This window comes from Aedes aegypti, chromosome 3 (genome assembly GCF_002204515.2).
Source record: "Aedes aegypti strain LVP_AGWG chromosome 3, AaegL5.0 Primary Assembly, whole genome shotgun sequence".
Classification (NCBI taxonomy): domain Eukaryota; kingdom Metazoa; phylum Arthropoda; class Insecta; order Diptera; family Culicidae; genus Aedes; species Aedes aegypti.
Window position 1 is genome coordinate 190,804,852 of NC_035109.1, and position 27,357 is coordinate 190,832,208.

General features: G+C 40.1%; 1 protein-coding gene across 1 annotated transcript; it reads right to left on the reverse strand.

Moving 5' to 3' along the window:
• Nucleotides 1-26,325, reverse strand: LOC5568843 (gamma-aminobutyric acid receptor-associated protein). The gene is made up of 3 exons (XM_001652521.2): nt 26,105-26,325; nt 975-1,172; nt 1-894 (listed from the first exon to the last, which is right to left on the reverse strand). Exons 1-3 carry the CDS (start codon nt 26,192-26,194, stop codon nt 826-828), a joined length of 357 nt encoding a protein of 118 aa, XP_001652571.1. The 5' UTR covers nt 26,195-26,325; the 3' UTR covers nt 1-825.
• Nucleotides 26,326-27,357: the final 1,032 nt, after the last annotated feature.

Consider the following 27,357-nt stretch of genomic DNA (forward strand, 5'->3'; position numbering starts at 1 on the left):
TACCTACTTATACTTAAAGTTTATTTCATGTATCTGTGTAAATTAAGCGAATACAATACAGATTGTGGTTACTAATAAATCTAAAACGAGAAATTAAATTTAAAAATGTGTTTTTGGTATGTGTTTCCACACATTTTGTTGCATTTATATGTTTTTTTTTATATTTTGAACAGTATGAATAGTTTCAGTATTTATATAGGTTTATGTTTACACTTCTCCCAATATGTATTTGCCTTAACTGCTTCAGCTGTTTAATTTTGAAAACCATACATAGCGATGTATAGAAGGAAACATTTTTGAAGACTCAATATGATAGAAAAAAGCTATTAACGAAACTTAATCTTGTTACACATATATTTCAAACACTGATTTGTAGATTATCTTGGAGTTCCCCTTTAAAGTGACCATATCAACTCTAGTAAATGGATCTATTTTGCCTGGGAAATAAAAGAATTATTTGAAGCCTTCTGAAAAATAAACTGTTTATTAGACAGAATGTAAGATTTGTTGAATTGTTTTTATACTTTCGAATTTTCCAGATAAAATATTTAAAGAGAATAATTGATAACTCAATGAAATTGACAGGTGTCTATTTTTATCAGTTTCCTCATACACCAGGCAGAGATTGGGTTTATTTCAAATGCATCGTAACGCGGGAAAACGTTAACGGATGTTGGTGTCGCAGATAGTTAACTGAACTATATTTGAACTGAAAATATCTACCCAAAAGCGTGCGGCAAACAGTTTTCACAAAACGAACAGGAAATATCATATATAGAAAATACATTTATAGCAGTCCTTTTCTAACCATATCACTCTCGTCATTTACTTGTTTCCATACACATTCTCATCGGAATAAGCAATGTAGAGGAAGTAATCCTCCTCGTGGTGTTCCTGAAACGAGATGAAGCAGAAATTTGCGTTACATTACACTGTGACTATGTGAATAGCAATCTGCGAGGTTTAAAACTTACCGAGTAGAGCGAACCCATCGTAGCCGATGTTGGTGGAATTACATTGTTGACGAAGAAGAACAGGGCATCCTCTGGCCTCAGGTGTATTCTCTTACGGATTAGGAAATAGAACTGGCCGACGGTTAGGTCGGACGGGACTAGATACTTCTTCTTATCCAAATCACCAATGCGAGCCTTGGGAGCTTTCTCGACAATAACCTACGAAGAGAAATAGGATACTGTAAAGCACGCAAGCATATACATTTTTTCTTTATCCTAAATTTACCCTTTCCTCAAGATAATTGCTTATTGTTTCATCAACATAGAGGAAGGGGTGGTAAAATAAACACCTTAAGAAAATCATCTTGTTTCTGATAGAAAAACGAGGTATGTGTATAGTTCAATCGCACAACATCAAAAATAGGGATGTAATCTATAGCAGCTACATGAATTCAGACTAAAATAGCTCAATTTTCACATATTTTCATCGCTATCGAAAAGCGATGCAAATGTTCATTTTACCTGCACTATGTGGGTAAAATGAACAGCGGTTGGTGGTAAAATGAACACCATGCAAAACACGTGAGCAAAACAAATATTTCTGAAAATTTTCATTGCCCCACCGAAAATACATCCAATAATGATTGTAACCCATTCAAAAAGAATTCGAAAGGTATCAGATTTGACATCATTACGTCAGTTCTAATTTTCAAACGTTGTTTTCTAAAATCTTAGTTTTCGTTGATATTTTCACTTCAATTGACCTCCTTATCAACTCGAACACTCAGATTTATGCTCTAAATCGTCCGTGCGTGAAAAAAAAAATCATCGAAATTTGTTTTTTCTCGGTAAAAGGCACGGTGTTCATTTTACCACCACTTCCCCTATTGTTTTCTATAAAAAGTTTTAAAATATATGCTGTTCGAAAGAGTTATTTGATTGATTATCGATAGTTCCACTATGTAAACTACCAGTATTTTTTGTCAGATTTCGCACTAATAAATGACTCAGTGATATTTTTCTGTGATGTACGATGCAAAAATTAAACAAGCAATTAAATAATAATATTACCCGTAACGCGGGTAGATCACCTTTTCGAGGTGCGTTACGGGGTACGATCTACCAAATTGTACTCTTGGTGTATCTGTTCTTGTGAATACTTATAAGTTACGGTCCTACCTATTTGTCCTAGATGATGAGGAGGTCGAAGTGGAAAAATGGCTCAATCAGCATCTGAGGTTGGTTTGAACGCATGAGACAATTTCTTTCCAAATTTAAGAGTTTATCTTTCGATATCTAGGAGGGAAACGATTTCGAATCAGTGAAGTAGCAGACCTCATAACTTCTAAAATAAGCTTTTTGTTTCAAGGAATCTAAATGTGTCATGCGATGAAACCTGTTCACAGTTTCAAAAAACGACGTTGAACCTTATAAGTAGAAGCAATAATTTGATACGCTAGAGTACCGATGCATGGTCAAAATCAGTATCATTCAACCACCTTAGTGGCCGAACCTGATTAAGGGGCGCGCTTTTGAGAGTTTAATGGTGACAAACTGTTTTCTCCAAAAGGTATAAATAACGGTATCTTTTTCTAAAGTGGCTCTATGCAAAATGGTAAAGAATGATATACTTCATTATTTCTCAATAGTAATGGAGTAGAACGACATGCACTAAACAAAGAACACGGGTATACCACAAAAGATCAAAGAAACCTGGTCGCAGTGGTTCATCCCGAACAGAAACAGAAGAAAAAAAATGTTCATAAAACTTAAAGCTATTTAAAACAATTATTTTACTTTACTTACTACTTCTTTGCATCTATAGAGATGCATCAGTACCCATAGTGGAGGGCCCCTTAAGAATTTAATAGAATGCCATTACCAAGAATAGTGTTCCTGTTATTGATACAGCGTTTTTTTCAAGGAAATTTTGAATGAATCGCGTTTTTTCATACATTTGAATGATAGAAGGATTTGAATTTTATTGACTGATACGGTAAAATCACAAAGGGTCGGTGTACCAATAAGCCGATCAGCTAAGATATTTGCATAAAATCGAATAATAAAGTCAGCGGTAATATCGGTCATTAATTTCGGAATTTTTAATAGCAGTTTTTTTTGTTCAAAATCAAGAAAATTTACAGGAAATATGTTGACTGTATTCTGTTCCCCTACCGAAAGATAGTGAACACATCTTCATCGAACAATTTTTAGTTTTGAACAGTTTCTATGATGACGATGATTACGATGACGGAGCGTTGATCGTTAAAGTGCAATAAAAAAAAGTTTTAGAATTAATTCGATATAGACCTAAAAATAACTAAATTGAAACACCGACAATTTTCTTATCACGTGGGGCAAGTGAAAAGTTTCTCATTAGAGATTGAATTTGTGTTATATCTTAAGGTACCTATAAGGATACAAGGTTCGTAATTATCATAAAACAACATAACGTGCTGATAATTCAAGAAACACTATACTCAAAGCTGTAAAAGCTATTATCATGGCCAAATCATGGAACTTTTGTAAACAAAAGTTGTCAAATATTACGATATTAATATGTTTACTTCGGACAGTCGATTAAAAGGAAGACGTTGATTGAAAAGTTTCAATATAAGAGAACGCACGGAAATCTCGTGGAATGTCTATGTAAAGCTAGTTCAAAACATAAAAAATGGGGTATAGGTCTATTGTTACGTTTTCGATTTTGATAATGTTAAGATACATTACTTTCAGTGTGCAAACCCAAAATCAATAATAAAATTCATGCTGCAAGGGAATTGACGGGGTTGGTGGTCTGATGGCTACCGCTTCTGCTTCATATGCAGAAGGTCATGGGTTCAATCCCAGGCCCGTCCCTTTCCTCGTACTTTGTAGTTGTATATCTCTCACTTGCTTCTATCTTCCATTCTAAATATATCACACTCACGGACAAGAAACCGTTTCCCTAACGCTTCCTACTTCCACGCGCACGCCTTTCTTACGCCTGATACATAGGCAGTCTGCTAACCACAAAAGCAAACCTCTCTGCCATGCCTTTCCCCCAATCCATACACTCCCACATGAACTGACGTGGATGCAGTGTATGGATTGGGGAAATGCATCATCAATTCCTCCCCCTTCCCCTCGTCAGCATTCTGACGTGGCAGGTGCCATTGTTGCCTAAAAAATAGAAGATCACCAGCACTTATACACTGTGGATGCCTGTTAGTGCCAAGCAGTCATTCGGTTGGTTCCTTGTGTAAGTGCAGCTGATCTGGCGATACTGGAGTGCATCCACGGGCGGCCAATCAAGCTCAAGCTCAAGCTCAATAAAATTCATGCTTCAAGGGAATCTTGCTTGAACAAATTTGCTTGTCAAAATATATCTTGCAAATTCCAAGCCGACGCGACAGCCGGCAAAACGACTTCCGCCAAGAGAAACGAATGTGCCGAAAAACTGCAGCAGTTCGTCGATACCGGTGCACGCGAAAGTCGCTGAAACAAGACCACCGAGTACCTGAGTGAAGTGGAAAAATCAGTGTGGTGGAACAAAAATACAGTGTTCCACCAGTCAGCTAAAAGCGAAGTCGCTCAGGTTCACCCAAAGTGTGCCGCCAGAAGACGGGATTAAATTCATCGGCCGCGAGGTTAAAACCAATCCGCGAAAAGGCAAAGATTGATCATACGAGGGAAAGGATTCTGAAGGGGGCGAGCTTCCGCAAGAGCCATCAGCAATGTGACGATCCGAGCAGTTACCGGAGCGCGACACGTGCGGAAGACTGAACGGACTCGGAATAGACAGCCATTTCATCACATTCCAGGACGACTGCTTGAGTGTCGACCGTAGTGAACGCCTTTCGATTGATCGAGTGGTACTACGGTACTACGATAGGATCGCAGGCAACACCCCGAACGACATCGTCAAGACCCACCACTGCGACGAGCGAACTGCCTAGACCAAATCCGTTTCGCCGGTTAGAGAGCGGTCGCGGGGCAGCGGTAGCATCGCGGGCAGCCGAATCTTCGACGATTAGCGCAAATCGACTAGGGGTCGACCAGTGCAGTCCAGCATGATAGAAGAAACAATCGTGAGTACTCACAGAAAAAGATAATACCCATGAGGGAGAAATACCTAGCTAGCTTGCTAGTTAGGGTGCAGAGTAGGAGAAAGGAAGACCCAAGTAACATTGGTAGCTGAATAACAGTATATTCAGCTGAAAATAGGCTGTATAAACAACATTTTAGCTGAAGAAGCTGTTATTCAGCTAGCAATGTTAATTGGGGAAGATGTTATAGAGCATGAATAAAATGTTTGCACACTTATTTTGCATTTTGTGGCGTTTTATGTTGTTAGCCGGTCCTACCTCGGCAGATCGTTTCACAACACTATCTACAAACAAACGTTTCTAAATACTTTATTGAAGGATTCAGTTTGATTTCTTCCGAAGTGTTGTCCGAAGTCATATCCGATTTTCTTAAAAAACAAATAACGAGCGGAGAAAATTCTACAGAGCAGAAATGCAATTGCTGTCCCATGATGTGAGAACTAACATTGGAAAAGTTGCAGTTATAACGTTGTCGAATCATTTCAATAAACATAACTGAACAGAAGAAAATTCAAGTGACAAGAATAAAATTACCTTTGTTTACATGTTACTTATGCTTTTTTTCATTCCCCTTAACCCTCTACTACCCAACCCCGCCTTTAGACGAGCTTCAGCAAAATTAATGCAACAACGTCAAAACGCCAAATTTATTTACCACCCACACATGAACATTTTCGCAACACGTTGACCTATGCTACACACACCTTGTTTTTATGTTGACTGTCACGCGTCACAAGAATTCTATGTTGAAAGTTGGAAATTGGTGAAAAAAAAGAAAAAAAAACTATTTTGATGTTCAGTGTGTAGTTAAAGTGACAAACTTTCATAATTTTTGGTGGTTTTAATCTGCGAAAAAATTATCGGTAAGTAATAAAACAGTGATATTTTACGGTGAATACATTTTTTTGTTAAAAAATTAATCAAAACACCCCAAATTCTAATCAAAATTACAGCCCGTCTAAAGGCGGTATTGAGGAGTTGAGCGCAAAAATATTGCCTCACCTTAGCAAAATACTAGTAACCCAATTTTTATAGTGGAGGCGATTTTTGACGTAGAAGTACGTCTCTCTTCTCTATACAGGAGTGAAATTGGAATTTCAAAACCAAGAGCGTTACGTTGGCATGAAATATTTTAAACGTTTATAACTTTTCGCTGGCTTAACGAAATTTCTTGATTAGCATCTCAATCGAAAGATAAGACATCAAAGCTTCATGTCGTTTACTTACTGAATCCCACATACCTGTCCAAATAGTTTAATAACTGTTTTAAAAGAGAACGTTGATTTCAAGCAAATCTATAAATAGGGGTGGCTAGAGTAAATTTGACGTCATTTGCTTTTCACTCTCCGATTGGCTCGCATCTCAGCAGGCGACAGATTGGCTTGTTCTGACTGGGCGTGCTTCTCAGGCACAGACATCGATAGCGAAGGACGCCCCCGTTTGTCTTGCTTCGCTCAAATCAAACTGTCGAGCGAGCGAGAGAAGATGCCGTCCGAAGCTAAAGCCATCACCGCTGCCGCCGCCTAGAAGAAGAAGAGGAAGCAATCTACAGGAGAAATTGCGGTCGAACTGTGAACACGGTCGGGCGAGTCATTCTCGCTTTGTGGTTCACCGCTTGTTTGCGTTCACCCAGCCATCGTCATCGCCGCCGCAAATTTCATCGGCCGAGGAGCTGTTGACCCGCGCTTCAATATTTCGACTCGTGATGAAATCATCATTGGTGGTCAAGAAGCAATCCCATTAGGAGCAAATACCAGAAGCCCCCTGAGTTTTGCTGGTCCGAGCAGTGTTATGTATCCGTAACAACATCGAAGCTAAAAAGCCATCGGTTCTTTTCAGAGCCATCAAATTTGTGGAAAAGAGTTAAAAGAGAAATATTTCCGACGGCCTCATACAAAATTTCATTTGTCGTGAATAATTTATGACTCAACCATTTGAGATTGTACTCGCGGACGCTGCTGCAGTGCCGTCGGGGTGAGTGCTCAACATTTCACAACGATTGCAAAATAGAGTGGCTTTTCCAACAGCGCCTTTTATGTTCCATATTTTATGGGAACACTTTGATTAGGAAAATTATCCCATGTGACAAAATTGCGACATATTTAGAATGCTTTTGAAAAGACATTCTCATTGAACAACTATAATAATTTTGGCACCCATGGATCAGAAATTTACCGTCATAATAAAGAAAACTATTAATTATCAATAGCTCGTATTGAATATTTAGGGAATGCCAATCATTCCAACAATTCATGTTCGACCAATTTCTCACGTATTAGTTTTCTCCGCAATTTTCAAGTAATTCCAAGCAAAACACATTATTGGCACATACCCATTTCCCAGATTGGTCGATCAGAAAGCGAAAAGCACAAAAGGGAGGAGCATCATCTGCTATTACAAGTTTATAAAACATGCTGCCTTCGTTGGATTCAGTTTCATTCCATTTCCGCTTTCGAGCTGGTAAGAGCTCCTATGAACCTGAGACGAGACTCGCGAAGACGGTCTTCTTTTTCTGTGATTGCTGAGTTTTTTTCTAATTCCCCTTTTTGTTTATACCAATTATGCGCAAGCCGTTCAAACCCTCACATGAACCTCTCAGCAAAAAAATGATTGAGTTTGCATCACATCGAATCATAAATAGCCGTTTGAGTGAAATTTCATGCCAGCAAACGTAGCAGACATTAGAAATAATTAATCTTCTGCTTAGATGTATCAGCAACTTTGGTAAAAACTGCTCCGCTGACTGAGGTTTTTAATAACAATTTACTTTGAACACAATACTTTGCACTTTTTCAGCCATAAAAACAATGGGCTGCATTTGACGTTTCGTGAGAGGGGAATCTGGGCTGCATATGACGTTGATATTTTTCCTCTTCGCAAGTCTCTCTCAGCTATGAACTTGCTTAGCGAGAAGTACCTCGCTGCTAGAAGCCTGCTGAGCTGTTAATCCAGAATCTGGTTTGTGAAATCGCTCAAGATTTCAAGATTGAGCTACGTTTCCAGATTTCAACTAAATCCCTGTGATCCGCTACCCTGTTGCTGTTGTGTACCCATGAAATATTAAGCTTGTTTGTCGAATGAACAGAGAACTTATTCACATCTTCTTCTTCTTGGCATTAACGTCCTCACTGGGACAGAGCCTGCTTCTCAGCTTAGTGTTCTTATGAAACTTCCACAGTTATTAACTAAGAGCTTTCTTTGCCAAAGTTTCCATTTTTGCATTCGTATATCGTGTTGCAGGTACGATTATACTCTATGCCCAGGGAAGTCAAGAAAATTTCCATTACGAAAAGATCCTGGACCGACCGGGAATCGAACCCAGACACCCTCAGCATGGCTTTGTAGCCGCGGACTCTAACCACTCGGCTAAGGAAGGCCCCAACTTATTCGTATGCATTTGCAACTTTTTCGATCTTCCATACAAAATGACCAACTTTGGTAAGTTAGATCTCAGTTATTTATGCAATTATTTTCGAATGAAACTTTCACAGAACATCAGATGTAACTTGAATTTTAACATATATATTTGAATAATTTTTCCAATCACAAGTTTATAAGTAATAACGGTTTGACTAAACTGTAATTTTCGACGAAAAATTCAAAACTTTTTATCTAAAAATCTGATAGCCTTACACAAAAACTGTCTTCAGCAAACTTATTCATCTCGTCAAAATCTACAACTTTTTGAAGATACCATGAAGCTATTCCTTCAATATGTTAAGTTGTGTCAATCATAAAAAATCGTCAAAAAAATCACTTTAGTCAAACCGTTACTGCTTTTCAACGTGTGATTGGAAAAATCAATCAAAAACATAGGTTAAAATTTAAGTTATGTCTGATATTATGTTAAAATTTCATTCAAATCAGTCCATAAATAACTGAGGTATAGTTTATCAAAGTTGGTCATTTTGCATGAAAAATCAAAAGAGCTGCAGTTTTTTTCTCAGCGAAGAATTACACCATCAACGAAAATAGCGCGAAAGCAATAACCAATCGCGTGCGAGTAGCGAACGGAGTGACGAAACAACCAAGCGAGAGCCCCACCACTCGCCATCGGTGAACGGAGCTCGAGCAAATAAAACCACTGGTTGTTCTGCTCCCAGCTCATTCACAAATCGAACGGCATAACGAACGGATCAAGCAGCGGAACAACAAAGAAGAGCGCGTGAAAGCCACAGCAGTGTGCGAGTAGCGAACGGAACCAGAGAGCGAAAGCAACAACTGAAAATCATTCATTGGACGGATTAGTAGTCAGCGCCAACCGGCGACCTGTTGGAAAGTAACGCCAGCAAAATATACACCATCTGCCTCTCCTTACTATTCATATTCTTGTACTTGATGAATTCAATGAAATGGTTTGGTTTGGCGATGGAGCAAAGAGTTATTTAGGATGATTTTACTTAACAAAGAGTTGTTGATAAATATTCCAATCAATAAGAGTTGTTTTGAAAAAGTTCACTTTTAGCAGAATTTTCCTCGGAAAATTTCTGCTTTACCAAAGAGTTGTTAATGAAATTCCTGCAGCAAAGGGTCGAGTTTCTCCCCACGAATATTTCCAGCCAGGACCAGTCATGGAGGACAATCCATCCCGAGCATCGCGGCCCCCGCTTCCAAAATTCTCGAGTACGGAAATTGGAAAATTAATACATAATGCTCATCTTGTACATCCCTTGCCAAGACATCAATTTCATATAGCCTATTTCTCAGATTAACGCAATAGACTAATATGTAGAAAAATTTCAGATCAATAGTTGCTTATTACAATTGGTCAGGAAACAGTTTATTGAACAGTATTTAAAATCTGTCGCAATTTTTCAATTTCCATACTCGAGAATTTAGGAAGTGTTCCCCCATTATATGATAAATCAACGATGCTGTTAGAAATACCATACAATGCTGAGTAGCATGATGTTATTACGGTCCGACGGCGCTGCTGTGGTAAATTCTCAAATTCATGTAATTATGTGGGGTAAATTATGTGAACCAAATTGTAGTATACCGCGATATTTAGATCATAATAGATAAATCAGTAAATATCATCCAATAAACCCTTTTATGAACGTATGTTGGCCCTGAAAAGGGCCGATTGAGCTTGGATGCTGTGACCACGAGGCGAAATCTAGAAGCGCGGATCGGTCAACCTAGAAATTTTGAGCGATTTCACAGGCCAGATGCTGGATTGGCAGCTTGAAGATTAACAGCTCAGCAGATTTCTAGCAGCGAGGGACTTCTCGCTGAGCAAGTTCGGAGGAGCTCTTACCAGCTCGAAAGCGGAATTAGAATGAAACTGAATCCGACGAAGGAAGCATGTTTTATAACCTCAGAATAGCAGATGATGCTCCTCCCTTTTGTGCTCTTCGTTTTCTGATCGACCAATCTGGGAAATGGGTATGTGCCAATAATGTGTTGGGCTTAAAATTTCTTGAAAATTGCGGAGAATGCTAATGTGTGAGAAATTGGTCGAACATGAATTGCTGGAAGGGTTGACATTAACTAAATATTCAATACGAGATATTGATAATCAATAGTTTTCTTTATTATGACGGTAAATTTCTGATCCATGGGTGCCAAAATTATTACAATTGTTCAATGAGAATGTCTTTTCAAAAGCATTCTTAATATGTCGCAATTTTGTTACATGTGATAATTTTGCCAATCAAAGTGTTCCCACAAAATATGGAACATCAAAGACGCTGTTGGAAATGCCACTCTATTTTACAATTGTTGTAGAATGTTGAGCACTCACCCCGATGGCACTGCAGCAGCGTCCGCGATTACAGTTTCAAAATGTTGAGTCATAAATTATTCATGACAAATGAAATTTTGTATGAAGCTGTGAAATTGATTTAGGAATATATGAAGTCATATATAAAGTTCGCTTTTAACTCTTTGATACTAATTTGATGACCCTGAAAAGGGCCGATGGCTTTGTTAGCTTTGATGCTCTTACAGATAAATAACACTGCGGGATGTTATCAGTTGATTGCCATGGTCAAACGGGGAATCCTCAACTCAAATGTATAAATTTGAGCAAGTTATTTGCTTATACGACGAACCGAAAGTTTCGTGACGTGGATGGCGCACAACAGTAACAGGTAGTGGATCACCGGGCTTAAGTCAAAATCTGATGATGGCGGCGATGACGATGGCTGGGTGAACGCAAACAAGCGGTGAACCACAAAGCGAGAATGACTTGCCCGACCGTGTTCACAGTTCGACCGCAAATTTTCCTGTGGAATGCTTCCTCTTCTTCTTTTTGGCGGCGGCAGCGGTGATGACTTTGGCTTCGGACGGCATCTTCTCTCGCTCGCTCGACAGTTTGATTTGAGCGAAGCAAGACAAACGGGGAGGTCCCTCACTATCGATGTCTGTGCCTGAGAAGTACGCCCGGTTAGAGCCAGACGATCTACTGCCTGCTGAGATGCGATCCAAGCGGAGAATTGAAAGCAAATGACGTCAAATTTTCTCTAGCACCCCTATTTATAAATTTGCTTGAAATCAACGTTCTCTTTTAAAACAGTTATTAAACTATTTGGACAGTTATGTGGGATTCAGTAAGTAAACGACATGACCATTTGATGTCTTGTCTTTCAATTGAGGTGCCATTCAAAGAATTTCGTTAAACCAGCAAACAGTTATAAGAGTTCAAAATATTTCATGCCAACGTAAGGCTCTTGGTTTTGAAATTCCAATTTCACTCCTGTATAGAGAATTTTTATTTTACTTTCAAACTGTGCGGCATAATCAAATGCAAACGCATTCAGTTCCCGATGGTTAGTGCCTGTGCTTTAACTGTTCATAAGTCGCAAGGTGGAACTTTCCCCGAGGTCGTGTACGACTATAACAAAAGCCAGGATCAGCAATTGGTATATGTTGGTTTGTCGCGGGTTACTTTACTGCAAGGACTATTTTTGACAAACTCTACCAATTCTTCCCAGTTCCATCACGCCAAAGGCAGCAATTCCAAGGGTTGACTTGAGGAATGAGCTGCAGCGCTTAGGCAATCATCGATTAGTGACGCTTTGAGACGTGAAATACTGGATCATAGCGGCCCAGCCTGCATATTGATGAGTATCAATGTACAGAGCCTAAATGCTCATGCAATGGATATTGCTACAGACCAAAGCACTGGACCGATTCTATCGCTTATCACGATCGAAGCACCCGAGCTATCAAACATCTAATCTACTGGAGGAGGTTGGCGAACTACAGCTGGAGCCAGAAACCGATCACCCAACCAAGCAACACAAGGAAGCAACGCCCAAACAAACAAATTCAATTATCTGGCATTATTCCTGGAACACCATACACTGGTTCTCGAAACCACAGAACGACAAATGGTTCTTTTCAGGACTACCAAAATGAGTCCAAAAAGAGTTAACTTCTGAAAATTTCATCCGATCAATAACAACACAAAACTAGTACACTTACAAATTCATACACATGACAAATCAAATTATTAATCATCGTAGTTCTACGTCAACCCCGCGGTAATGTAATAGACATTACCCACCCCAAATTTTTTTAAAGAAGTTGTTATTTTTTGTGTTTTCCTATATAGATTTGTTCTTCTGGAACGCTATGACCTGCCGTCGACGAGGAAATCTTTGTCTGTTGAGTGATCGGCAGGCTGAGGAACTGCTTGAGTCGTTGGATGTTGAGTTCGATACGGATGACGAAATTGATCCTGGAGGAGACTTCGTCAGTGATGATGAGTACTATAATGACCCAGAAATTGAAGAACTGTTTTCATCACCTGCTCCATCCAAACGACGCAAGGAACATAGCATTCAACAGGAAAACGTCCAACAAAAGACAAAGAAGGTTGTTCCACTCGTAGGACCCGGAGCATTTACGGGATCTGCAGACAAAATCGATCCTACGTTTACCGATTTCAAAAATATTAAATGGAGGAAAGGAAATCTTCTTGTTCGCGAACAGGAACTCCTGTTTGACGAACCTGAGCTTGAACAGTTCAAAAGCCTGGACACACCATTCAAGTGCTTTTCATACTTCGTCGACGGGATTTTGGAATACATTGCAGATCAAACTAACCTTTATGCGAAGGAGAAGAACATCATGAACCGCTTCTGCACGACAGCGATGGAAATAAGGAAATATTTTGGGATTCTGTTGTACATGTCCGTCTTCAGATACCCGAGCATTTTTTTTTTGTTTTTTACAAGGGGGAAATCTGCAAACAGATCCCCTGAGAAGATAACTCAGGGAATGCGGGGATGACGCACCAACGACGACCCGCTAAAACCAGCCTATGCACTGTGCATGAGCAATTCATTTAGAATTGCTCAAGTGGTGAACAGTGCATCGACATGACCCTTGGACTCAGACCCTCATCTCCCCGGAACCACCTTACGGTATTTCTTCGGGAAGGGACCAGTGCATATAGCACAACACGTGTAGCAGAAGTAGCCTAGGCAAAATGCTTCTCCTAGCCGACTTTAACAATGTTACAAGGGACCAGCCTCGGCAGGGCTAATCCTCTGCAGCCAACTCTTGGTCGGCGCGCCATAGACGCTGCAATTCTAACAAAATGTGAGTGACAGCCGTAGTTACTGCATTCCAGCACTCGGCATCCGCAACAAATTCTCTCTATAATATTGTCGGGGGACGTGTCTCCTCCGCATGTAGTGAGCATGCGACCTCTCACAACAATGAAACGGGGGCAATCGAACACGACATGCTCCGCTGTTTCCTCTACACCAGCACAATTGGGGCACGCAGGAGATTCTGAGTGCCCGAAACTATGCAGGTACTATCTATAGCAATCATGTCCTGACAGAAACTGCGTCAGGTGGAAGTTCACTTCCCCATGGCTTCTACCATACCAATCTGACACATTTGGTATTAGTCGATGGGTCCATCTACCCTTAGTGGAGTTATCCCATTCCTGCTGCCAGCTTCTGAGCGTTTCCTCTTTACACGTGTCGCGGACTCCTCTGGTACCCCTTTGGTTGAAGCATTGAACATCTTCCTTGATGATGAGCCCGATGGGCGTCATCCCGGCTATGATGCACACGGCCTCTTTAGATACCGTCCGGTATGCACTTGCTACTCTTAAGCACATTATCCTGTACGTGCTTTCCAACCGCTTTAGGTTTCTGTTCGTTCTAAGCGCTTTTGACCAGATTGGTCCTCCATACCTTAGTATGGATAGCGCCACGCTTGCCAGCAGCTTGCGTTTGCTGGCAATTACAGCAGAGCTGTTAGACATCATCCTCGAAAGCGCCGCTATAGCCGTAGATGCCCTTTTACAGGCATATACAACGTGGCTAGCGAAGCTCAGCTTGTCATCGATCATTACCCCAAGATGCCTAAGGGATCGCTTGGACTCTATGGTGCAATCACCTACCGAGATAAGCGCCCGTTGCTCGGACCTGCGGTTGTTGACCACCACCACCTCAGTCTTGTGACGGGCCAGTCCTAGTTTCCTAGACTTCATCCATTCCTCAACCAGGGAAATAGAGTGCGCTGCTGTCAACTCTACTTCCTCCATCGATTCACCATAGACCACTAGGGTGATATCGTCGGCGAAGCCAACAATCTTAACACCCGTCGGAAGGGGCAGCCTCAGTACGTCATCGTACATCGCATTCCATAACAGAGGGCTCAGGCTTGAACCTTGAGGTACTCCCGCGGTAATTCGAACGCTTTTCTGCCCCTCCTCTGTGTCATACAGTAGAATCCTACCATCAAAATAGCTTTCTAGAAGCTTACACAACTGCACCGGTACCTTGAGGCGGTGAAGCGCGTGTGCTATTGCTTCCCAGCTTGCGCTGTTGAACGCATTCTTCACATCCAGAGTGACAACCGCGCAGTAACGGATGCCGCTCCTTTTATGCTCGATTGCCACCCGAGCATGAAGTCTTATTGGAGTGAATATGCATTCCTGCCGATCCGGAATACAATGAACCGGAACAGATTTGATGAGGTTCGCCGATATTTACACTTTAACGATAATTCCATCCACAACTTCAACGATGCATGATCGACTGTATAAAATCAGGCCCATTATTGATCATTTTAACGAAAAATTCAAAACGGTCCCACTCTCCCAACATCTCTGCGTAGATGAACAGATGTGTGCCACTAAAATGAAGGCAATTATTCGACAATATTTAGCGAACAAACCCCATAAGTGGGGGTTTAAGCTATTTGTTTTATCGGATTCATACGGATTCTCGTACCGTTTCGAAGTTTACGGTGGAGCTGGCGACAATGTGGTACTTCCGGGAGCTCCTGATTTGGGGGCAGCGGCAAATGTCGTTGTAAGGCTATCAAGAATACTTCCTGATTTCAGAAATCATATAATGTATTTTGATAACTTTTACACATCATTGCCGTTGTTAACTTATCTACGCTCTAGAGGTATGTACACTGTACTAGGTACTTTGAACAGTGTCAAATTAAAAAGGAAACTATCTTTTGTTACAGGTATATATGCTTTGGGAACCATACGCAACAACCGAATCCCTAACAACAAGCTTCCAACGGACACTGCCTTGAAAAAGTATGATCGCGGATACTCAACGGAATTTGTTGGAACTGTCCATGGAGTTGCATTATCAGCGACTGTTTGGAAGGATAATAAAGCAGTGAGAATGGTATCGTCTTTTATAGGCACCAAGTCGCGGTCAGAAAATGATCCCAGTACAGAAACCGTGACCCGATTTGTACGGTCTGCTAAATGTCGTGTTGACATCCCATGCCCACCCATGATTAATGAATATAACCGTCATATGGGTGGTGTCGACATGGCTGACGGACTCATTGGGCGATACCGAATTCGGGTCAAAACCAGAAAATATACGAACCGTTTGATGTATCATTTGCTAGATATGGTGAACGCGTATGATTTGTTCAAACGTGTACACAAAACAGATCCATCATCCGAACTGTTCCAGCTACCTAATTTTCGAGCTGAGGTTGCAAAGGCAATGTGCACATACAAAGCTCCTGAGGCCCCTAGACCACCCGGTCGACCACGGATCATCGCTATGAAGAAAGCATCGATTCCGAAGCGAGGGTATCTCCCACCACCTGAAACGAGATATGATGTTACAGACCACTTCCCAGAAATTGTACCTCGGTCCGAAAAAAGAACCTGCAAAAATCAAGGCTGCAAGTCTGAAACCCAAGTGAAATGTCGCAAATGCAGCATTCATTTGTGCCTACAGTCACAAAAGAACTGTTTTTACGAGTTTCATCACAAAGAAAAAGCATCTTAACTAATTGAAAGCAAAACACGCCTTTCATTTTTTTCTCTCAGCTCCCCAACCCCGCCTTTAGACGGGTTACACATTTTTAAGTATAATTAATAAATCGTTGAGTTTTATGAACTAATTATATATTTTTTGGTTTTCTTGTCACAAAAGCAACCTACAAGAGTTTTTTCACCAAAAAAAAAAAAAATTTGGGTATTAGAGGGTTAACAAATGTTAAAGGTAACAGAAATCGTGAATATAACTGTTAGTTTTTGAATTTATAGTTCAAAACGATAAGGAGACGGTTTTCAAAAACTTTTTTTGTACTTTTTTCTTTAATTTTACATAAAAATCTATTTCAGTAAACTGCTTATATTTGATGAGAGTCAAGCTAAAAATATACACGACCTCATTTATTTTAATTTAAAATCTCTAGAATTTGAAGAATTCCAACTATGTGAATTCCGGGAGCGGGCCATTTGGCATAAAGCCATTTGGCATAAGGTCATTTGGCATAACGCCATTTGGCATAAAGGACATTTGGCATAACGGTCATTTGGCATAACGGACATTTGGCATAATTTTTAACTAAGTGAAAGATGAGGGTCATTTGGCATAACGGACATTTGGCATAATTTCAATATATTTTCTAAAGCTCGCAACTGATATTAATAGTTTATGTAAATCAGCCATACGCTGTTATGACTGATATTAAGCAACTCTTATCATTTGCTACAACTTTGCTGAACATACCAACTCACGATTCGTTAAAATAAAGAAGTTGGCCTATTCCTACTTTACTCTTGTAATCACCGTAAAAAAAAATGATGCGTACACTTTGTAGTACTGAAAATTCGGTGTCCGGCCACTTGGCCGAATGCCGTTTGGCTGAATCATGAAAATAAAAATCAAATAACACCACCTCTGATATGTAGGTTTCATTAGTGTGGCCAGTTATTAGATAAGCTAATTAATTTGTTGTTTTTCATAATGTGACGGGACGTAATTTTTTGTCACTCTATAAGAGCTCTAAGAGAATGATAAAATCGACCCGTTAATTCAGGACGAAGTTGTGAACTCCTCACAACTCCTCACAAGACTCTGAGGTAACGGTTAATTCGCCTTTGGACTACCAAATGTGTAATAAGGTTTCAAGTGTTTTATTGATTTCATCAGATTTTTTTCCTTCTTTTGCACATAGGCTATTCATTCGAGTTATACTTTTGAAAATAGTTCAGCTTATATTTTAATTGGAAATTCTACCTTCTTTAAATCATCGGAAGTTCTTTGTAGTTGTACTGATAAAACTATTATATGCATTATACTTGCCTAAATTTTCATAAGAGATTTTTCCTTCTTTTGATCATAGGCTGTTCTTTCAAGAGTGAAGTATTTCTCATAGTTATTCATGTTAAAGCTTATAATAAGGGTATCAGGGGTAATATGCACCCCAGGAGAAAAACGACTTTTCGGGGATTCTACAAATATTTTAGAAAAAATTAGACATTTTTCTGGAAGTTGGATTTGTAAAATCGCATGTTGTGGGTCACTCCTATCCGCGCTTGACGAATCTTTTCCAATTTTTTTACAAATACTCATAAAAGGCACCGTGGGGGTTGTTTTGCCTCAAGGGTGAATATTACCCCAGAATCCCTTCCCGGTCAACCAGCCAGTGATTTTTGACAGCGATCGATATAGATTCGTTTTGAACCGTTAGCGATCGCCATCGTTGGTCAAAGATCTATAAAGAATTATGAAGACTGGTTGGTCGGGTTACGTCTTATTCAAAACACATTTTTTTTACCCCAACTTGGGTGAGTGTCATTCTCCTCCTGCTTGCGTATAACAATAAACGACTCGGGGAATATTTAAGTCAAAGAAACCAAGACTTGTGGTTGCTAGAGCTATGACATATATTACTTAGTACGATCCGAGGGATCAAAACAACCAGATCCAGCAAAAGGACGAATAAGTCTTAAACCTTTTTGGTTACTGTCAAAATCTAACTACAAACATCTGCAGGTGGCTATCGCCGCTAGCAGAGAAGTGAATAACTGCTTACATTTAGGATGTTCTTTTTTTTCTATCTTTATTAACGAGATTTTTAGCCCTGGGCTAGTTCATCTCGAGACCAACAGCTTTACTTCCCTTCCGAAGGAAGTCGTCACTGAAATTTTTAGTGACTATCTCGGGGATGGGATTCGATCCCAGGTCCTCGGCGTGAGAGGCGTGTGTTCTAACCACTACACCAGGTTCTTCTTTCAGCACGAATTGTTTCTTGAAATACTACTAAAATGCTAATTATGTGTATATCAATGATGGTGTAACCTTATTCATGAATAAGCTGAATGAGTTCTTTGAAATTCATTATAAATCCATGCTAGTTCACTTTTGTTTTCAATTTCGGCCGAACGGCATTCGGCCAAATGACCCTTCCGGCCAAATGGCATTCAACCAAATAACATTCGGCCAAATGACCCGGAACCGAAAGTTCTGAAAATTTTAGCAGAAGCAACTATGGCTCTAAAATCAATAAATCGAGACGAAAATCTCATGTCCGCCTAAATTAGCTTCCTGGACCAGTGTGCACTGGTTGATTGAGTTCGTTGGAACACGAAATGTTATTTAAAAGATAATTGTAGTAGCAATGTTGCTGCATTTTTTTTCTTCTGTTATTCTGTTTAGTCATGATATTTATCTAGAGATTTACCCTTCTTTTAAACATAAGGTATTCTTTCGAGGGTTATTGCATAGCAGTTCGATGCGTTATTTTGTTATATAGGAATTTGACCTTCTTTTTAACATGACTTTTTCTTTTGCGTAATATTACAAAAAAAATTTCACATAAAAAAAGGAATATCTGAATTATTATACCGAATAAACCTTACTTTTCAGATGGTTTGATATTATGCCAAATGTCCGTTATGCCAAATGACCCTTTATTTTAACATTGTTTAAAATTATGCCAAATGACCGTTATGCCAAATGGCTGTTATGCCAAATGTCCTTTATGCCAAATGGCGTTATGCCAAATGACCTTATGCCAAATGGCTTTATGCCAAATGACCCAGACCCGTGAAATCCATTACCCATTTGCCCCACGGTACCTTAATAATAATTATATCCTACAACGAGAAACAGCAATTCTACAGTTTTTGAAAAATATATACAATGTAATTTAATATACATATATAGTAAATAAATTAGTTAACGCTGACACGAATGCCACTAAAGTGATAAACTGTCCTTAATAAATATAATGAAAAATTATAGTGCACTTAACCCTCCATTTTTCATGATAGCATAGGAGAACGAACGATTTTCGACGAACATTAGCTGAATCGAATTAGTTCGTGTAGCTCAATAATTATTTGAATTATATGAAAATTAAAGTGATCAAAAGGTTGATCAAAACTATTGATGAACAGTCAACTAACTATTGATGGACTGTTGAACTAATTTAACTGCATCCATTGATAAATATTGAAGTTCAAAAGCCAAGTACTGAAATCATTGCTTAACTTGTGGTACATTTGCCCTACTCAGATAATAGCGAAATCCATTGTGCCGGATTATCTCTTTTGAAATGCTACTACCGCGACTTCAAACTTCGTCCAGCCAATACTTTTTACTTTAGCAAGTAAACATTAAAATGTGCACAACTTTTTTATTTCTCGGTAAATTTTCTTAAAATTGTCACAACTTCCCGTACAACTTAACACTTCACTGGTCGCGCTGTTGTATTTTGTATAACAGTAGTTTAAAAAACTTGCTTTTCATCCACAACAGCAGCATGATGGTTCTGACGGTGAAAAATCGCGCGATGACTAGAAGGTTAAAATATAATTTGGGAATACCTATGATCGAAGTTATTCCGTATTGTCTTGGGGTACTAAAATTGGATATATCATCCATTTGACAGATACGCTCCTAAAACAGTGAGTGTTATGGGAAATTAAATTATTACTCTATTATAGGAGCAGACATTAGCAAAAACCATTATTATTGGAACATGTTCCAATAATGAAGGTAATTATTCTGTTCAAGGATACTGGGCTTCGTGGCCGTGCGATTAGTGTCAACAAAAATCGAGTGAATGTTACAAGTTACAAATTCAATATGGCTCTACTGGGACCATTTCCTACTTTAAATCATTGTACATATACATTAATGATAGCTTTATATACACCGTTTGTATGCATAAATTGCAGCTTGAACATCATGGGTACTTGAGAATGATTTAATCATTCTAAAATTTACGTGAAATGGAATAAAAAAAAATATTTTAGGCTGAGAAAAAGCAATTTTTAAGCAAAATAAATTTAATGACTATTATTCAATTGCTTGTACCTAGCATTTTCACATTGTACACCATAGAAAAATACCATAGAGACATTTATTAGTAATATGGCAAATCAAACTGCCTCCACTATAGGAATGTTTACCCTAAAGTAAATGTTTTCAAATGATTATAAAATAATTATAAAAAATAACCAAGCGACTGATCCACGAATGCTCTATAGTAGTAATCATTTAGCATATCGACTTCGCACCTGCTACCGATGATCCGCAAGCGTAATCGACATGTGCTGAGCTGAATAAATACCTACTACCTACTTCCACATTCAACGATTGCGATGCTTCGACAACACGAAACAAAGCACCTTCATCTTGAGTTCGTACTAAGTAACCCAAGTGGTATACTTTGAGACGACTGACGACGTGGTTACTTATCTGTTCGGGTTTTGTGATCGGATGGTGGATGAATTGGCACGGATATTTACATAGGCGTCATAGCCATCAGATATAGGGAACACGGCCCCTTCGAGTTGTAGGAGGTAGATCGATAAGCATTTGAATAGCTTTTTCTACAGATGCCGAAATAAATAATCGACGTGGTCAAGTAATTCTTCTTCCCAATTAAAAATATTTCAATCCATGACCCTTCAATTTTTTCCTCATGAAGATTAAGTGTTCTCTATAGTAGATACATATAGAGTGAAAATAAAGAATAAAAATAAAACAAAACTACACATGTAGAAACATCTACCTTACTTATAAAATTTTCAATCGATAAGTTAACCGATTAGAAGCTTTTACAAATAAAAGATAGTTAAAAAAACCCGGATTTATTGTGATTAAAGAAATTTTTGAATCCAATATGCTCGATTATCATATGATGATATGAGCTGCCATCTATTGTAGCAAGGTATCCACCGGTAGCAATGGCCAGTCCTAACAAAACAATTTGTTCAAGATTGTAGGATAACTGTTTGTATTCCATCATACTCATGTTTGAAGGGCCAAAAACGTATAGAGTATCATTTAAGTAATTCGCATACGAGACAAATCTGCGCGACGTAAACTAACACTGTGGCATTAATGTGAATTTATATAGAACTTGAACACTTGCCTTTTCACAAAAAAGATGTTTTTTTTTCGAACCATTACTACCGAGAAAAAGCTTTTGAATCCAATATGTTTGAGTGCAAAAACTTTCGGCAAAATGCTATTAAACTTTAATTCAAAACTCTAAGTAAAACAGTTAAAGAAAAGTTCAGAAAAAGTTAGCACTGTCAGTAAGAGGACAAACAAAATTCGAAACATTGCTAGCAATTAAGAAAAGTGATTTTTAGATTTGATCTTGTTCCATTCATTTGCTTAAAACCAATGAGCTACATACTCGGTTACCAATGGCTTTTAGGGCGAAATCAGAAATCATGTGAGTTGGTGTTACATCTATTAATTTGATAAAACCTCGTTAACGATGTTACGCCAATTTACTCGGTCATGGCTGTGTCTTTCCAACTTCAATTTTGGCCCACGTTCTCCAGATCTTGTTGCACCTGATCAAGTCACCTCGCTCGCAGTGCTCCCCGCCTTCTTGTGCCAACCGGATTCGACGCGAACACCATCTTTGCAGGATTGTTGCCCGGTAGTCTTGCAACATGCCCTGCCCAGCGCACACTTCCGGCTTTCACCACCTTCTGGATACTGGGTTCGCCGTAGAGCCTAGCGAGCTCGTGGTTCATTCTCCGCCGCCACACACCGTTCTCCTGCACTCCGCCAAAGATCGTCCTAAGAACCCTTCGTTCGAACACTCCAAGTGCTTGCAGGTCCTCTTCCAGCATGGTCCATGCTTCATGTCCATAGAGGACCACCGGTCTTATAAGCGTTCTGTACATGTTTAAATTTGGTGCGGAGGTGAATCTTTCTCGACCGCAGCTTCTTCTAGAGCCCATAGTAGGCGCGACTTCCACTGATGATACGTCAGCCGTTAACAGGGATCCGAGGTAGACGAACCCATCAACCACCTCAAAAGTATCCCCGTCTATCGTAACACTGCTTCCCAGGCGGGCTCTGTCGCACTCGGTTCCGCCTATCAGCATGTACTTTGTTTTTGACGCATTCACCACTTGTGACTTTTGTCGCTTCACGTTTCAGGCGGGTGTACAGGTCTGCCACCGTTCCAAATGTTCTGCCGACAATATCCATATCATCCGCGAAGCAAACAAATTGGCTGGATCTTGTGAAAATCGTACCTCGGTTATTGAACCCGGCTCTCCGCATGACACCTTCTAGCGCGATGTTGAACAGCAGCACGGAAATCCATCACCCTGGAATGCGAACTGGAATGTTCGCCCGAAATCTTCACGCTATTCTGCACACCGTCCATCGTTGCTCTTATTAGTCTTGTGAGCTTCCCGGGAAAGCTATACTCGTCCATAATTTTCCATAGCTCTTCGCGGTCGATGCTATCATATGCCGCTTTAAAATCGATGAACAGGTGATGCGTTGGGACTTGGTATTCACGGCATTTCTGGATGATTTGCCGTACAGTGAAGATTTGGTCCGTCGTCGAGCGGCCGTTGATGAAACCAGCTTGATAACTTCCCACAAACTCATTTGCTATTGGTGATAGACGACGGAAGATAACCTGGGATAGCACATTGTAGGCGGCATTTAGGATAGTTATCGCACGATAGTTTTCACATTCCAGTTTGTCGCCCTTTTTGTAGATGGGGCATATAACCCCTTGCTTCCACTCCTCCGGCAGCTGTTCCGTTTCGCAGATTCTGACAATCAGCCGGTGCAGACAGGTGGCCAACCTCTCCGGGCCCATTTTGATGAGTTCAGCTCCGATACCATCCTTACCAGCGGCCTTGTTATTCTTTTGCTGGATGATGGCATCCTTCCCTCAATGTGGGAGCAGGTTGGTTTCCTTCATCCGCCGTGCTAACGTAGTCACTTCCTCCGCTGTCGTAACCCTCTGCCCCTGTGTTCTCCGTGGCATTCAGGTGTTCATCGTAGTGCTGCTTCCACCTTTCACCTCATGTCCGTCCGTCAAAATGCTTCCGTCCTTATCCCTACACATTTCGGCTCGCGGCACGAAGCCTTTTCGGGATGCGTTAAGCTTCTCGTAGAACTTTCGCGTTTCTTGTGAACGGTGCAGCTGTTCCATTTCTTCCCGGAATAAGCCGGTTTGCTGCTTTCGTGCTCAACCCGTATGTACGCGCCCTACGCGTGCAGAATAAGCTATGCAAGCAATCCATCCAAACCAGCCCATCTTATACCAGCGAACAACGCAACGAGACGGTTTCCACCAACTTGTGCATCGAATGGGTGGAGCTTGGGCTTCAACTTGATTGGCTGTTACAGCCGTAGAGAAAAATATATAAGCGCATTCATTGTTTCAATATTCATTGGGGACGGACCTGGTGTAGTGGTTAGAACACTCGCCTCTCACGCCGAGGACCTGGGATCGAATCCCATCCCCGACATAGTCACTTATGACGTAAAAAAGTTATAGTGACGACTTCCTTCGGAAGGGAAGTAAAGCCGTTGGTCCCGAGATGAACTAGCCCAGGGCTAAAAATCTCGTTAATAAAGTGAAACCAATCAATATTCATTCAGTCTTAATAAAACCATTCCCGCGACAACATCAAAAAGTAAAAGTCTTTTCTGAACGAGAGCCGAAGAGTGTGGTGACAGTGAGCCAGACCGGTCAACGAGGCGATCGGTTGGCATTTTTTTCCCTTTCCTTTTTCTCTGCTTCCACGAGATCGTGAGCCGAGACGGCGACGAGTGTGCCTGTGTCTCTCTCCCTTTCGGGTCAGCGTTGGCGAGTCATCGCGAAGAGTGTGTGTGCGCCGCTCATCCGAGCCGGCGTTGTCGAGCAAGACAGTGAACGTGTTGCGTCTTGTTCGGCGTTCCTCTTTCCTTCGTTCGTCAAACGATTGGTGTGCGGCGGTGCTGTTCCAGTGAAGCGAAGCTGCTGTGGTGGTGCTGTTCGGTCGAAATTGCTAATGCGACGATTCACAGGAGTGTGCCGGGAGTTGCTAAGATAATATTATAGAGTCGTTTTCACGATTAGGCTACACTCCTGGTGATTTATCGTTAGCGAGCAAGCGATCACGACCCGAAATTGGAAGGTGTGAGGCACAAAGCTGGAAGTGTGAACGTATTTTCGGCATCCTTGCCGTGGTCCTTCGTCGGAGTGTTCCTGTGCTGGTGACCGCAACGTGTGCGGTTGTCGGCATTCCGTTGGTGGCTGTGGCGTGCACGGCTGCTGGTGGTGTGTTTCCTGCGCTGGTGACCGTGACGTGCACGGTTGTCGGCAATCTCGTCTGCGTCGGACTGCTTGTGGCTGTGATGTGCACGGCTATTGGTGGCTCGATCACGACGTAAGTGTGACGATTTCCCTCCTGAGTGTATTGAGAGTTTGAGTACCCAACACCGTATGAAAGGTTATAACGTCGATTTAACAAAGTACTCGAGATTTCGTTTCAAACAAATCTCTGAGCAGCATTGATAAGTGTTTATAATTCTTAAACAGAAGCATTTTCCTCTAACAAATATTTATTTTATAATGTTATATGGTTTTAAAATTTGTAATCATGCTGAATAACATAAAAGGCTTTAGTTTTCTAATTAACAATAAGACCACAAATGGATCAAACTATGTCTGCCAATTCTGAAACGTGCATCGGCGAATTTCAACATCAAGAACATACAAAATAACAAAGAATTTTACAGTCTGAGAGAACATTCAAAAATAAAACCTATTTCCAACATGCAGTATAAGTATCTTGTCGATCTTGTCACTTCTATTTCAAAAACTTTTTGGGGGTCAATCTCATGACCAGCCCTGCCTTCCCCCTATTTACGCCAATGGATATTTACAAAGTGCAAAAAATACTAGCAAAACGAGTGAAACAAAGGAGCAAAACAACCACACATCCATCCCGATCAGATGCAAAAAATGATTGTACCAGTTTGAATCAGCTCAGCTGATTGTCTTTTGTTTACATACAATCAACAATTTCGAAACCCAGAAATAACTTTTAGCGAATTTCGCCATTCATACACAAATTTCATGATGAAGCTACGCAGTTCTAGACATAGTGAAATCATTCACACTCTTCACATATAAATACTGCGTACGGAAACTTTCATTGTATTAGGAGTGGATACACGCCTAGAACTAGTTTATTTTTCATAAACATCATACGATTCACTCGAATGAAAAAAAAAAAAAAAAAAACAAAGGAATGATCCTGTTAATGACGTAATAACCTTGACCAAAGTTGCTGAAATTTTTACATTCCCTGCAATCTAAGTTGGCGGAACTGCAAATTGCAAAAAAAAAAAGCTAATCTACAAACACACCCATTCTCAGCAACACAACCCCACGCAGCAAGCCTTGCGATATAAATCCACCAAGTTTGCCTTGAAAAATAGTGTGTCGGACATCTTGATTTTTCCAATAGTCATGAATCATTCTGATGGCAATAACAAAATCGAGAGGGAAAAACAAACAAATTAGGCTCAGATTACTCACGGGTACTCGCTCCGGATATTTGCGTCGGATTTTATCTCCCTCGGCCTTTCGCTTCTCGAATGGGTGTTCTTCCTTGTATTGAAATTTCATTTTTGCACTAGCCTTTGCTGTTTGTTCACTCTTATCAAAATATTTAATTATCGGAAAGGAGCGTTTTTCACTAAACAGATGTGTTCTCTTCAATGTTTTCGCTGAAACTGCGCTTCGACTACTGCGTCTTTTGTTTTGTTTGTGTCAATTTCTGCCCCAGACGATGTACTAAAAACGAGCTTTTTTAGTACAAATTTACCTATCACGCTTAGCTAAATTTACCCAAAAATATGGTAAGTTCGCTGTCTAAAGCTATAAGGCCCTCATTCTTGTTTACGGCGGATCCAACTTTCGATCGAATCCTATTCGTTCGAATCCATTGCCCATTTGATTTTGCTGGCGTAAACGAGAATGCGAAAGGGTTTTCGATCGAAAGCGCATTCGTACGTAAGCAAGAATAGGGGTGATTTAATGAGACGTTTCGAATCATGATATGTTTTCCGTTTGTTTACCAACTTTGACACTTCCTGGCGGGCCCATTTATTTACGTTTTTTCAAGCGCCACATTTGGATGGAGCTGGTGCCTATGCAACATGCATTTTAATCTTTCCATGTATACATGCAACAACAATGCAACAACATGCGTTGCAACGCCAGTGATTGATGGTTTTTTTAATATTAGCTTAACATCTATGAACAGATCTTGAGGCTACAGCTATCAAATTAGGAACCACATATTTTCTAGCACCAGTACTGAGATTCTGGTGAAATAGGGTCCTAAAGCCCTGTCCCAATTTTAGTGCTAAACTCTTAAGTTTTGGCCAAAAACATGTACAATTTTTAATGTTTTTCATTTGTTTAAGTCCAAAAACATTTTTTTATGTTTTTTAAGATTTTGCCACACCCCTTGGCTTAAACTCAAATTTTGGGTGTGTTTTGTTTTGCGTGTCCCTTCCGAAATGTCAGATAGGAACAACCCCAGTTTTAAAACTAAAACCCCTGTGGTGTTTTTGTCGACTAAGCGAACGTCAAACATGATCTCAAGTGCCAAGGTTCATTTATGGACCCAATTTTAAAATTAATGTTTAAACTTGATATAGCCGTTATTTGAGCGGGAAAAATTGCTAAAGTAGTTGATGTAACATGCTCTTTTGTGTTGTTGAATAAAAACAAGATAAACATAAAAAAAAATGTTTTTCGGACTTAAACCAACGGAAAACATT

Coding starts and splice junctions, on each gene's coding strand:
- LOC5568843 (XM_001652521.2), bottom strand. CDS start 26,194: ATGAAATTTCAATACAAGGAAGAACACCCATTCGAGAAGCGAAAGGCC. Junction 1,173..26,104: donor AATATCCGGAGCGAGTACCC/GTGAGTAATCTG, acceptor TTCTCTTCGTAG/GTTATTGTCGAGAAAGCTCC. Junction 895..974: donor CGATGGGTTCGCTCTACTCG/GTAAGTTTTAAA, acceptor ATCTCGTTTCAG/GAACACCACGAGGAGGATTA.